General features: G+C 38.1%; 1 protein-coding gene across 5 annotated transcripts in view; it reads left to right on the top strand.

Annotated features, from left to right (window-relative positions):
- Positions 1-3,488: 3,488 nt before the first annotated feature.
- LOC106087470 (ras-like GTP-binding protein Rho1) overlaps positions 3,489-14,898 on the top strand; it is a 40,191-nt gene continuing 28,781 nt past the window's right edge. The window contains exons 1-3 of one of the 5 annotated variants that reach the window (XM_013252519.2): positions 3,516-3,579; positions 3,683-3,809; positions 9,362-9,522. In XM_013252519.2, the coding sequence (XP_013107973.1) occupies positions 9,367-9,522 (156 nt within the window). In that variant the 5' untranslated portion in view covers positions 3,516-3,579; positions 3,683-3,809; positions 9,362-9,366. The other 4 variants (XM_013252521.2, XM_013252517.2, XM_013252520.2 and 1 more) reach the window with 4 other exon arrangements.

Genomic DNA, 14,898 nt, shown 5'->3' with positions numbered 1-14,898 from the left:
TAGCAGCAATATCCAAATATGTTCCGATGCAATTTGTTCAATTGTGTATAACAAAATATTGATCTTTTTTGTAGCTATATCTAAAAATAAACCGATGTGAACCATATACGACACGGATGTCGAAAAGCCTAACATAAGTCACTGTGTCAAATTTTCAGTGAAATCGTATTGTAAATGCGTCTTATATGGGGCCAGGTCTTTAAATTGAGATATCGTTCTATATGGCAGCTATATCCAAATCTGGACCAACTTGGGTCAAGTTGCAGAAAAATGTCTAAGAGCCTAACACAACTCACTGTCCCAAATGTCGGCGAAATCGGACAATAAGTGCGCTATATCGAAATCCGAACCGATCTGTGCCATATTGCAGAAGTATGTCGAAGGGGATTAACTTAACTCACTGTACCAAATTTATGGGCCTAAGACCCTAAATCGGCGGATCGGTCTATAAGACAGCTATATCTAAATATGGACCAAATGGAAGAAGGATGTTTAAGGGGCTAAAATAACTCACTGTTCCAAATGTCAGCAGCGAATCAGTCTATATGAGGGCTATATCAAGATATAGCCCATCTTCGAACTTAACCTGTTTATGGACAAAAAAAGAACCCGTGCAAAGTTTCAGCTCAATATCTCCATTTCTAAAGACTGTAGCGTGATTTCAACAGACAGACGGCCGGACATACTAGCTAGATCGTCTTAGATTTTTACGTTGATCAAGAATATATAAAGTTTATAGGGTCAGAAATGGATATATCGATGTGTTGCAAACGGAATGACAAAATGAATATACCCCCATCCTTCGGTGGTGGGTATAAAAAAAAAAGTTAATACCCACATTAAATAGGCACACTATTCTGCTTTCGGAATAGTTGTAGAAAACCTAAACAAAATACATATGTTTATAGCACGTTAACATTGAATTTTTTATGATCTCAATTTAACTAAATCCAAAGACAAATTCTGTCCGTTTGCACTGCGTTTTTGGAAATTAAAGTGACATACACAACCGTACAGCCTATATATGAATGTATATATAACCCCGTTTACACTGCTCATTAAATCCGGTTTTAAGGCTCTTGTCAGCTGATTTTATAAAGAGAAAGCAGATGATCGAGACATTAAATCCGGATTTAAAGAACATCGTAAATGGGGTTTATCACACACATCCATACACAATTCTTGAAAACAACTGCATATTTTGCTATTTTTATTGATTATTCAGCCATGAAATCGGGCAAGGCGGATTTAATAACGTGGTCTCACGGGAGCAGCTGTTAACAGCCGGCCAGGTTTGGGGTTTAAGTGACATACACAAGCGTACATGCGTATACATGAATGTGCATATCACACAACCATGTAATTCTTGCAAACAGTTACATATCAATTAGTGACCAGTTCTTAGTGACAGTTCTATAAAGGAAATCTGTCAAATAACGCCACTTTAACGCTACTCTAAGTTTTGTGCATTAGTTTTTAATATATTGGGTTGCCCAAAAAGTAATTGCGGATTTTTCATATAGTCGGCGTTGACAAATTTTTTCACAGCTTGTGACTCTGTAATTGCATTCTTTCTTCTGTCAGTTATCAGCTGTTACTTTTAGCTTGCTTTAGAAAAAAAAGTGTAAAAAAGTATATTTGATTAAAGTTCATTCTAAGTTTTATTAAAAATGCATTTACTTTCTTTTAAAAAACCCACAATTACTTTTTGGGCAACCCAATAATTACAGCAAATTTTTATACCAAGTCATCATTTCACCTGAATGTATCGTGTCAGGATTCACTAATAGAAGGTTAGGTCACATGCAAAAACACAAAGTGGATAGGCCCCATAAACATCATTAAGGATGTCAAATCTGACGATTGAAAATGTCATCATATAGGAGAAAACGTAAACAAAGAATGAATGTAAAAAGAGAACAGGTTGACATCCTCAATGCCAAGTACTGCCAAATATTAAAAAAAAGTATATCGGCTGATCGCTTGGCTTAACCTTATTCAGTGAATCCTGGTATCGTGTAAATGTTCCATAAAATTCTGATTTTAGCCAGATTGTCAAGTATGCAATGTGTGGAACTGACAGAATTTTTATTATTCTATGGCAGCACTAGCCTAATTGTATCGTTAACTCAAAATTATCGACTACCTCCGTATCGTCAGTGATGGTAAAAAATAGGTCTACAGAGATGACTATATGTGTATTTATGCACCTTCTTAAGCCAATTGTCCATGGCAGAATTATTTAAAGGTTGTCTCCTAGACGGATTCCAAGGCGGATTTAAAAAAGGTGGACTCACGCGACCAACCGACAACCAAATTTGTGTGCGTGTGTGTGTGCAGAAAGTGTGCGTAAATTGACAGAGAATATGTGAGAAAGAAGATAACAACGAAGAGATCACAACAAAATCTGACATCTTAATACCGTCAAATTTGGCAGCCAAAGACCCTGCATGACCAATATGTACAGATTGGTTGTTCTTCTTTTCTAGTAAACCCCGCAGCATGGTTGAAATTCCACATTAACTGTGCCACTTTTACGATATTATGGTTGGCGCCATGGTTGAATTAAGAAGGTTGGCTCACTTGCCTAGCTGATGGAATTGCCCAACTTCAGAGTTGTATCCAAATCCTACTATAACGTCAAATGATTAGTTTTTTCACATTTTCTTCTCTCTCACATTTTAATTTTTTTAATTTATAATGCAAATAAAATTAGAATATCAATTAGGAAGTTTCCAGCAATTTGACAACCTAGTGGGAATTCAGCCAACCTTCTTAATTCAACCATGCCTGTAGCGATGGTGGTGCAAATTCCCACTAGGCTGCCAAAATTCTGAACACTTCCTAATTGACATTTTACTTTTTATTTGCATTATCAGTTGCAGCAGACACAAGATCAAAACATTTGTGATTATAAACGTGTAAATTATAAATGAATGCAATTAAAATGTGAAAAAAGGAACAAAATTTGAAAAAAATTTAAAGTCCAAACCAAGCATTTGACGTTCTAGTCGGATTTGGATACAACTCTGGAGTTGGACAATTTCATCAACTTCTTAATTCAACCATGACCCAGCTGATAAATATTGCAATTTCAGAGTTGTATCCAAATACACTCTTTTGCCAATGGTTAATTTATAATTTATTCGTTTGTAATCACAAATCTTTTAATTTTTTTTGGCTGCTGCACGTGGCAATGGAAATAATTGTACAATGGTCAGTGGCTGAATTTGAATTTGTCGAAATTGCTCATTTATTTCGCACATACTGTTTAGTCATGAACAATGAAAATGTTTGAGAAATCAAAACAGAACCACATATATTTGAATGTTTTATAAAAAATTTGCTAATAATATACATAATGCCATATATTTTCAAAAAATATTTTTCAAATTATATATTGGTATTAAATGAATGAATAAGAAAATCGATAACTCTTAAATCTGCTTTCTAACTAGTTATGTATGATCCCATTTTATCTAAAACAACAGTAGTCCGGCAACACCGTTTAATGAAAAACGATTTGCCGTACTCTTCGTACAACATCGGACGTCAAGGCGTTGTCATCATAATTTTCAAGTAGGCTGCTGCATGAGAAGAAATTTTATTTAGAGTCAAGTGAAATAAATATTTTTTACAACAAATTTAACGAACAACTTTTACTTTTTTAAACAATTCCAAGTGTCTACAAGTCGAAACATAGCGAAAAGATAATTAGATAAAAGCAAATAAGTGTAAAAACAAGTGATTTGGTGAAATACAAGAAATACATTCACTTCTGAGGAGGAAATTAAAACAAATTAAAAAATGTATGTACGACAAAGATACGACGATGGGTAACACGGGAAAAACGATATTTTTATTGTGCCAAAAGGCAAAATAATGCATTTAATACTAGCAACAAGAATTCGAGAAAGGAATTTTTAATTTTTTCGCGGATGGAAATTTTGACGAAAATTAATTTCATAAAAAAAAATGAATTATGATCATGACGATGATGAATGTATATGTGTATAAATTTCATATATAAGTGTTAGTGTGTGCGTGTTGTGTTAATAAGAAAATGAAATAAAGCAAGAAATGAACGAACGACGATGTACGATTGTGTTGTGTGTGATGATTAAGGTGGAATGTATACGGTTTTACACAATAAGGGTTGTGTGGTGTGGGGAGTGTAAAAGGAAGGGCAAATCTGGGTTGATTAATTTAGTACTTTTTTGTTTGAACTTTGTTAACATTTAAAGTCCCGTGGTGCCAGCCCACTTGTTGGTAACCAACCATATTGGTTAAAATATATATAAATTTTTTAATTGTGTTTGCTTAATGTACCAACAGTTCACAAACTTAAAAATAAATGTTTTTAACACGATTTTGGAATAGATCACAGAAATAATAACAAGAAATTTGTTAAATGTTGAATAAAGTTTAACGGCTTTATTCACAAAACTTTTTATATAGGAACAAGGGCAAATTTCCCACATATCAGTAAAGCACAGTGACAAGGGACCTCCTTTTTATAGTCGAATCCGAACAGCGTGCAGCAGTGCAAAACCTCTTTGGGGAGTAGTTAACGAACTCGTTAAGTTAGGCGCTCGAAATTTTCCAGAGATACTTCCTATTGGTGTATGTCGTTGGGGATTGCAAATGGGCCATATTGATTCAGATTTGTATATAGCTCCCATATATATAGGGGTCCTTTGATTGGTTTCCAGAGTCCCTAGAAGAAGAGAAGGTGCCGCCTGACCCCTCACTGAGACTCTCCGCTCGATACCGCTGATTTTCTGCGACTGTCGTTGGAGCGTTCCACTATCCCCAACCTGTTGTTGTTGTTGTTGTAGCAGTGTGTTGTACACTGAGTCTGCAGCCCTTGCCGATGAAGGACTAAATCGGATCAATCCGGTACGTACAACCGGCTGCCTTTGGGTTGATCCGCAACCTGTGGACGCGCCCGTTAGCTCGCAGCTAAGCTTCTCATGACAGCAATGAACACACAGATCGGACCTCAATGTCTCAGCCTGTGCGGTGCTCGCAGCTATCCCGTGGCGGAGGTGGCGATCCTCGTCAAGCTCCTGCAGGTGAGCAAGCTCATTAAGGTCCAAAGTACCGATCGCCGCAGAACAGGTTGCCCATTGATTATTTAAAGACGCCAATTACTCGAATTATCATATCGAGCATCATAGGCCCTCAGTATTTGTACAAGAGCATGTGCCACCCGACCTCTCACTAAGACTTTCCACTCGATAGCGCTGATTGCCCACGACTGCAGTTACAGCTACTCCGTATGAAGCATTTCACTATCTGCAACCTGTGGAAGCGCCCGGTACTTGGAGCTAAGCTTCTCGTGATAACAATGATAACCACACAGATCGTATTAGCCTTTGTGGTGCTCACAGTTTTCCCGTGTTGGTTTTAACTGTTTGTTGTTGACGAAGGACTTCATCGGGTCAATCTCTCTCACTGAGACTCTCCACTGGATATCACTGATTGTCGATGAACCAAATTCTATTACAAGAGTACTCACGTTTTAAAATTTCAGGAAAAAGGTCTTCTCAACGACTTCTCTGATTATGTCACTATCTGCATAGCTTCCGGGCCTTTGTTGAGTAAGGGGAATGAGATGGCACGACTTAGCTGCAAGGGCCAGAGGAATGTTCTTGTTCTAGCCACATATTTGCATGTGTAGGTAGGAACCCACCTCAAGCTCAATAGGCTAGCAAGCTTGTTTCGAAGACTGCTGTCGACTAACTCGGTGAATGCAAAGCCTTTTTCAGCCTCTTAGTTCGGATTAATGGCGTGCACAAAAAGCTGAAGAACATTGAGACGTTTAAAATGACGATGAAAATCCTCTAGGGAGATCCTGCTCGTAAAAAACGAGGGTAATTCAGAAGGGTATTAGGGAAAAAGGGAAATTACGGATGCATTCATGACGACCAGATGAGGGATGCGGCAAGGCTTAGGAGCAGTCCGTATTCCAATAACCGGTTTTCGCGGTTCTGGTTTGCCGAGGGAAATGTACTTCTTCAGGTGCTATATAATAGCAATTGATCTCTAAGAACGCTATTCTCTCGGTAGCAGGTCAATGCTTCCGCTATTGTACACTGTTTGGTCTAGAGGTTGTCTCTAGTAGCGCTGAACCTCTGGTTTAAGATCATGTGGAGCCAAGCGGACGTTTCTGGCAGATAGATGCCTATGCACAAGATAGTGATTTGATGGCTGCTGCGACAACAGGCCAGTAAATAGACTGCTGTCTTACATGGTTAGAAGCTTTCTTTGCTGATGGAGATGGTACACATGAGAACTGAGGATACATCCCTTTAAGTTCGTAAAAAAAGGCATTCTGGCCGTTCTGGACACTAGGTCCACTTCGTGTAGCTCAACTGGCAAGTCCACATAGTAGACACTGCATAGTTTATACTGACTGGCCAATTTTTTTTATATGTAGTCATCATGGTTTACCTTGAAATTATTTCTACTTCTGACTTTGTCATAAATTCCTGTAGTTTGCGCGTATGGCCTTTAATGTTGTTGTTGTTGTAGCAGTGTGTTGTACACTGAGGCGACAGCCCTTGCCGATGGATAACTCCATCGGGTCAATCCGGTACGTACAACCGGCTGCCATGGGATTGTATGTATCGTATGGCCTTTAATGGCAATCAAATGTGATATCATGCATTTTGACCGCCTATTTCCGCTTTTTATATAGTAACCCCGTTGGAGATATCTTTAAAAGTTCTTGCAGTTAAAAAATCGTCATCGTCGTGGGACCCTAACCTATCGTAGATATCATCGTGGTAGTCTGAAGCCATGATCGTCCGCATAAGATACGATCTCCATGACGTCCGCAGTTTGAGGAATAGAGGGAGGTAGTGGGTTGGATTTCCAATAAAGGATTCGTTGTGACGCTACTGTAGTAGCACAATGGACAGAATATGTAGGATTTTAATGATTAGATTATATTTATTTATTTAAAAATGTAGTCGAATCTTCGGCCCATTAAAGAATTACAGTTTTAAGGTACAGTGAGATTTTTACTTTTCCCAAATATTAATAAATATGGATGAGGAATTTGAAATCTACTATTCAATACCTTTAATTTGAGACTTATAAGCCATTATCAGTTTACATGCCATTGGATGGCTTTTTGTGGGGACCTCCTTTTACTTAGTTCTAAGTTATACTATTCTAGCAAATATAATTTATTTGAGTTCCATTTCATTCCGACTGATCTACATAGTGATGGCCTAGTTAAGCATTTAACGGGACTGAGATCGGATTTGCAAATATTGGACTGATCCCAAAAGGTCTTATATAAGTCTCCCTCCAATCTTTAGTCCAATCGCATGCAAGTCGGTCGATGTGACACCTATATCCAAATATGGTCCGATTTGGAAACGGTTTTTTTGGTCTAAATATTTATAACTTTAGGGAAATTAGATGATCAAGGTGATCTGTACCAAGAGGGAACAGAACAAATAGACGGTCAAGACATTCCAAATTTGTTAAATTCTTGCAGGAGGTCAGTTTATACGGGAGCAGTATACAGTGTGCGATAAGAGTCTAGGTGCGACATCATTTTTTGGCAATTGTTGTGACATATTTTGCTTTAAATTTACTTTAAATCTAAAAATTATAAACCTTTAAATCTAAAAATTATAAATTATAAAATACGCTATAAACTGAACTGTATGCCTATATTCCCTTATAATCATACAGAAGTAAATATCTACCATACTTTAAAGACGTACATACCCTTTTTCGCCCATTGTATTCGAATTGTATATCTAATTGGCCTATTTGGGGATAATTAGTGTGATCTTAGGGTAAAGGTGTACTTGGCATAAAATTGAGTCATTTAGGTATTCAAGATGTCGACCGGGGAAGGGTTTTAAGGGAGGAATATACATACATGTTTACAGATCCATAAGATAATATTTGGAGTAGGTGTTAAAGCGCATACATGTTACGCGACAAAGCTACATCGAATTAGAATATCGATCAATATCACGTGATTTTATGCAAAGAGAAAACTTATTTTTGCAAATTCGCCTATTTTAGTTGTTATTTTTCTCCAAAAGCTTGTTTTCTCTTTATAGAAAAAAAGTAACTATAATAACAAGACTAATTTAAGTTCTTTTTTGAAAGTGTCTATGTAGTTTGTAGAAATACCATCGAAAAAAATGCCTTCCATCTCTGAAAAGTACTTTTTTGTACCTTATTACAATCGTATGTTTCATCTTCGGAGCAAACATAAGGTATGACTTATGTTTCGTCTTCTTCTTCTTTTTCTTCGCTTTATTCCAGCTCTTCTTCTTCTTCGCCAGTGATGATGATGATGAAGAAAAAAAAAAAAATTCAATTGTACGAACGAACAAGTAGAAGACTGAAAAAGCTCCATTCAACAACAGAGAAACAGCAGCGGTAGCAGCAGCAACAAATAATAAAAACTTTACAAAAGACGAAAATACCGAACAATTTGTGAATACTTGTTGATAATTAAGGGACAAAAGTGATACATACAAGTTTTAATTATTTATTTCCAACATCCGTCCGTCCGTCTGTCTGTTTTTCGTCTGGTTGCTGCTGCTTGGCTGGCTGGGCTGACTTTTTGGCGTAGTCATTTTATTTGTTTGGCGAGAAAGAAAAAACGAAATGTGAGCAAAAAATAAAAAATATCGTGTATAAGCGCGTAACGCTTGTACTCTTGTTTATCTGTTCTCTAAAATCCGTTTAAACGCAGGGAAAACTTCAACTCGAAAAACGTGTGGTCATCGATGGCACCGGCTGTCGTTGCGTTTGACCTACGAAGAAATTCTTATAGGAAATTAAAAACATTTTAATTTTAAGAAAAAAAATTAAAATCGCACAACTGTTTTGTGGTTTTCTTTGTGAACTACGTCAACCCAAGGAGCCAACTAAAGAGAAAAGAACAAACGTGGGGACCGATAATGATCATCAAAACTAACATCCCCACTCGCACAACCCATCAGCAGCAGCCGCCGAAGAAGATCTGTTAAAATCACAAGAACAACGATTGCTATTAGCAAAATAGTTTGTGTGTCATAAATTCGTTATTGTAACATTGAATATTGTAGATAGTAGCGACTTTGTTCAGTTGGTCTCCTTAGGAACTTGCAAATACGTGTTTTCTGTGTTTCCTAAAGGCAAAAAAAGTTATTTAATCATTTTCCGCGAACTAATAAAGAGCAAAAGTTTCACCTATTCGTTTAGATATGGGTCTTCGTTCTAGCAGTGGGTGCATTTATATCCTTCATATTTTTTGTGTGAACTTATCTTCGTATGTATTTTGTTGTTGTAAACCATCTAAATTTGTTTTGTTTTTTTTTCTGTTCTTCTCATTTAGAACCAATGACGACGATTCGTAAAAAATTGGTTATTGTCGGCGATGGTGCCTGCGGTAAGACATGTCTGCTGATTGTCTTCAGCAAAGATCAGTTCCCTGAAGTATATGTGCCCACTGTTTTTGAGAACTATGTGGCTGACATTGAAGTAGATGGCAAACAGGTAAGTCTTAAGTAAAAACAAAACGAAGCAGTTAAACTAAAAATTTAAACATAACCTCAATTTCTCTATATGGAATTTTTGTCATATTCTGACAATTAATTTTTCACCTCTGTTAAATTTGGCTATATGTTTGTATTCCCTCAAATTATATAGCTACGTGCCGTGCCTTACCTTTGTTTTGATTTCCACTTTTATTTTCTTTCTTTGTTTTACGTGGTGTGTATTGTTGTTTTCGTTGTGCAGTCTTCGTTCTATTTTTCTTTTGACTTTTTTCTACAACATCATATGATGGGTGTTTGAGTGTTTGTTTCTCTAGGTTTATGTATATTTGCTCAAAAATTTCTCTGGGCCCGAAAGAATATGATGTGAATATTTTATGAACTCTTTGTGACGTTTGCCATTAGTTGGCGGCCCTCCCCCCTTTAGATGTTCCTGTTGTTGTGATCCAACAGACAGTGTTGCAATTAAAATGCATTCCTTTGATTATTGTCTATGACAGTGGTGCCAGAAATTCTATAGAATTCTATAGTGCAAAGACATATAATTTATAGAGATTTGGCAAAATGTGCTTTGAAAACCTACCCAAAAAGTAAAAAAGTATGCAAATTTAAGCAAGAACATTCTATTAAGGAATAGCGGGTTTAATTCTCTCATATCAAATACTCCCAAGCTGTCGTAAATAATTATCTTTATTTTTTTCGTTTAGTTGACGATTTTCTATTTGTTGACGAAAACAGCTGATTTTAATGAAGTCGTCGATTATAGCTCAAGTTGGCTACTGAATGCCACTATCGTTAACTTTCTGCAACGCTCTTTAACTAAACGATTTTCATTAATACCGAGAATTCCGGTGCAGGCGTACTTCCGCTGTCCATGTAGTAAACAATAGTTCTTGCGGCGAAAAGCCGGCAAGATCGACGTAGAGATATAACCTATCGCATGTGTGAAGAACAATTCGGGCTGAATCCATAATCGTGCAATCATTCGCATGTGATATGGTTTCGATGACGTCTTGAGGGTTTGTAATGCAGGATAGATTGTAGATATATTCCGCTTCTATTCTATTATCTCTAAATTCCACATGTGAGTGACGATCACAGTTGGAATTTTCAGTCTACGGTTTCAGTTAACGTGTTGGCGATGTCCTCAAAATGTGTGCATTGGTGACCGTATCGAAAGTCAGCAACGAGGCCACGATATCAAACTAGAGCTGGCAAAATATCGATGACACTATCGATATTAAATTGTTTGACTGAATATCGAATGACCTTTTTCAGATGGATACTATCGCAAATGTTAATTTTTTTTCCAAAACTAAACAAAAATTAGCAAACCGGGCGCAACTTTCATCCGATTAGATAAACTTTTTGTACAATGATTTCTCTCATGACTTCCAATTGATTTTATTAACCTTGGTTTTATTTGGTCTGTGCATTGATATTACTTCTATATAAATTGATTGCCTTGATTTTTACTTCTCATTTTCGTTTGAGATATAGTTGATGGGAAATTAACGATAGTACCGATATTTATTATTAAAACTATCGAAAATATCGAATGTTGCGATTATCGATAGTTTGCCAGCTCTATATCAAACCATTAAAGAAGACAGAAAATATAGGCAAAATATTTTATTCGATTTGCGAATTTGAAAACCGGAAATCTTGAGTCCCATATTCTAATGTACCCGGAACGGTACATTGTATGTTTGCGGTGGTGCGAGTGTGGCGTTGGCTGAATATTGCACGGTGGCCAAGTATTTCCGTTACAGGCCGTCACTAATACTTGAGCTGAGGAAGCAAGATCTTGGAGTGCTGATAGGAATTTTTGTAGGTCATTGCAGTGTCTGGTCTTGGATGTTCCGCTGAACAAATGTAGAGGAGGAATTCTGCAGGGCTTGTTATGAGCATTGGCGATTTCTCCCCAAATTGGGGATTTATTTTCGGAAATTGGAAATTTATGACTTATGGACTTGGGTTTTGATGGGCATTCGGGGCAAAAATTGGGGACTTGGGGTGAAATTTTCAGTTCAATATGTTGTTGTTACCACATTTGTTGTTGTTGTAGCAGAGCTTTGTGTTCTATCTATCGTCTGCTTCGTTCTGTTGAGTATCCAGATCCAGGAAATCTGCGACTAAGATGGGTGCGTCCAGAGGGATCTGGGCCTGAGTGGAGTGAGCCTGGCTGGACAGTTAAACTGGTGACGTGTGTTGTGTGGTCCCTGGTCACAATCGGGACATGTATTCTGCACGTCGTAGGAGTTGAGGCGACTGCATTTGCCGGATGGTATTTGAGCTAGAACTACTCTGGTTTGCCCCGGGAGTTAAATTTCTTCAGGTGCAATGGAAGGCGGTCGTTCTCCAAGGACCACATTCACCCGGTAGCAATTCACCGCATTTGCTACCGTGTCTGCATGAATGTTGTTTAGACCCGCTTAATATGCCGCTTGATATAGAGGTTTTCTCTTGTAGCGCTGAACCTCACGCTCTACACAATGTTTATCTACCTTAAGGCTTCCCGGCACGGAATTGCTGTGAGCACTACACAAGCTGGAACATTGAGGTGCGATCTGTGTGGTGTTCATTGTTGGCTCGGGAATCATAGCTGCAAGCTACTGGGCGCGTCCACAGGTTGCGGATAGTGGAATGCTCGATTCGGAGTAGCTGTAACTGCAGTCGCGGACTATCAGCGGTATTGAGTGGAGAGTCTCAGTGAGAGGTCGGGTGGCACCGGCTCTTGCACAAATACTGGGTGCCTACGATGCTCGATATGACAAGGCGAGTTATTGACGCCTTTAAATAACCAATGGTCACCCTGTTCCCGCGCGAAACGAGTTTGCTCACTTAAAAGAGCTTGAAGAGGATCGCCACGCCCGCATGAAAATGTGGTTAAAACAACAACAACAACCTTCAGGCTTCTGGGCGGTGGATACCTATACACAAGATGATGATTTGATTGGTCTCTGCGATAACAACCCAGAAGATATGGCTTAGACAGCATTTCATTATGTCTTCGCACGGGTAGGATCTCTCACTGAGACTCCAAGCGAAACCTCTGATTGTCCCCGACCGCAGTTGCAGCTACTCCGTGTATCCCCACAGCATCCCACTATCCGCAACCTATGGATGCGCCGGTGTCTCTAAACTGAGTTTCTCGTAATGACGATAAAAAAGCACACAAATCGGAACTGAGAGTTTTAAACCCGCACGGTGCTTATTGGTATTTTAACTTTACTTTTTTTTGTAAGTTTTGATAAACATGTAGATACGAGGGCTGCTATATAAACTCCTCGCCTAGGAATGAAAATGTACATTTTTATCAACAAAAATAATTTTATTGCTTTAAAAATTATTTGCCACCATGATTTATTTACTTTTGCATGCGCTAAAATTAATGGTTGAAGCAGTTTTTCCACCCTGACTGAGAGACCGCCAAAACATGGTTATTGAGCGCTTCAACAGTATTTTCTGGCGAAGAAAATCATTGACCCCGCATCTTAATGTGCGACAATAAAAATAAGTCATTGGGTGCCAAGTCAGAACTGTACGAATGTGATCCATAAATGCGGAGCTGTATGAGAGCTCGCATTTTCATGGCGAACAATAATCCGTCTTCTCTTGTTCGTTTTTCGAATTTCAATCAGAATTCACCTTCACGTTCCGCAAGGAGAACATTCGCCAAATGACCAGTTTTGCCAAAGAAACAGGCGACCATATGCTGCCAAGTGCATCTTTCGTTGGATTTTGCTCAATTTCAAAGGCCCACACGGGCGGGCGATTGTTGTTTTGTTCCGGTCTCATACACATAGATCCAAGATTCCGTTGAACTAATCGTCAGGATCTTTTTTTGAGTGATTGTTCGATTGTGCTGAATCCAACGGGAACAAACCTTTCTTATGGCAAGGTGGAATTCATGGAATATAGAAGGCATGATGACATCAATGTTCTCTGGTACAACGGAACTCGAATTTGAGCGAGCGTTGGCCACAGTGCTATAGAATGGTGCTTCATCCCCATACAAAGATTGAAGTTCATAATGATCGTACGTCAAAACGTTCTGAGTACGATTGTGCTAAAAAATGTCAAACTTTTCAAGGAAAATTTCGCCTAGATCCGAAACTTATATAGCAGACCTTGTAAAAATATTTGGTTGTACTTTTATAAAAGCCATTCAAAATAGTTGGCGAAATTTTCTGGGGAAATTAACTTGTAATTGGGGATTTTTGGGCGGAAAAAATTCGATATTTGGGTACAAGGGACGAAAATACTGGCAACATTGCCTCTATTTGCTTCTCATGTCTTTTTTCTCTATTAACTTTCTTTAGGGCGAACGCAATAGACCAAATGTATCAGAGTGAAGCGACTAGAAACTGAGGTTATTAGTCGCGTGCCATTCAACCTACCCTAACCATTGAAGCTATATACATTAATACTTCGATTTACGTCGTCAAAAATGTTCTTCCTAATAATTTCGATTTACGTCGTCTCAGTAGTTTCAGAGAAAAAATAAGTTGATGTAGTGTTTTGGTTGTACTCGTTGGTCAATGTGCGTATTAGTTCAATATTTGATTTGTAAATTTCGGGAATCCCAATTTTGGGCGATGGGCTTGTGTGCCAACACATTAGGCACAGACCACAATTCTATTAATACTAAAAAATAGATCAAAGGTGAAGATTACAGGAAAAAGGGGAAAAAAAATGTTTGCAGTGCTCTTTCTAAATTGACACCAGGAACACGAATTCCTTCTCCACTCAAGTGAAATGACGACGAATATATTGCCTATAATCGATATAGGGTGAATAAGACAAAAGACACTAGCGCCGCATTAAAAAAAAATTAAAAATGATCCTTGAGGGTCAGAATTTTCTCTTAGAACTTTTTTTTCGTCATATTCGTGTTCTACGTAAAATCTTCTTGATCAAGTACCATATTGCGACATATTGCATGGATGTGGAGGGGGTCATTTGTTGTTCCCAAGCCTGAGCTCAAAAAAGCCCTTCATATTCCTGTTCCTGGGGTCATTTTACTGATACTAAATTTCCATGAATATTCCATTAAGGAACAGGGAAAACTTCTCTCTCATATCAATGATTAAGATCAATGATAAGAGGCCTACTTTTTTATTCCGAGTCCGAACGGTGCGCCGCATAGCGATACCACTTGGTAGAGAAGTTTTAACATGGCAGTATAGTAAGGGGATAACCACCGCTAAAAATTGTTTGATGTTTACGCCGGGTTTAGAACACAGTCGTTCGGCATCATAGGCGGACATGCTAACCTCTGCGCCACGGAGGCCTCCCGTGGTAATATTAATGGGGGAATTTTTGGCTTTTTTCCGAGGACTGAACTTTTGCTAAGCTAGTTAAAATCAATAAA

This window comes from Stomoxys calcitrans, chromosome 5, assembly GCF_963082655.1.
Source record: "Stomoxys calcitrans chromosome 5, idStoCalc2.1, whole genome shotgun sequence".
Taxonomy (NCBI): Eukaryota; Metazoa; Arthropoda; class Insecta; order Diptera; family Muscidae; genus Stomoxys; species Stomoxys calcitrans.
This window is presented reverse-complemented; position numbering and strand designations above follow the sequence as displayed.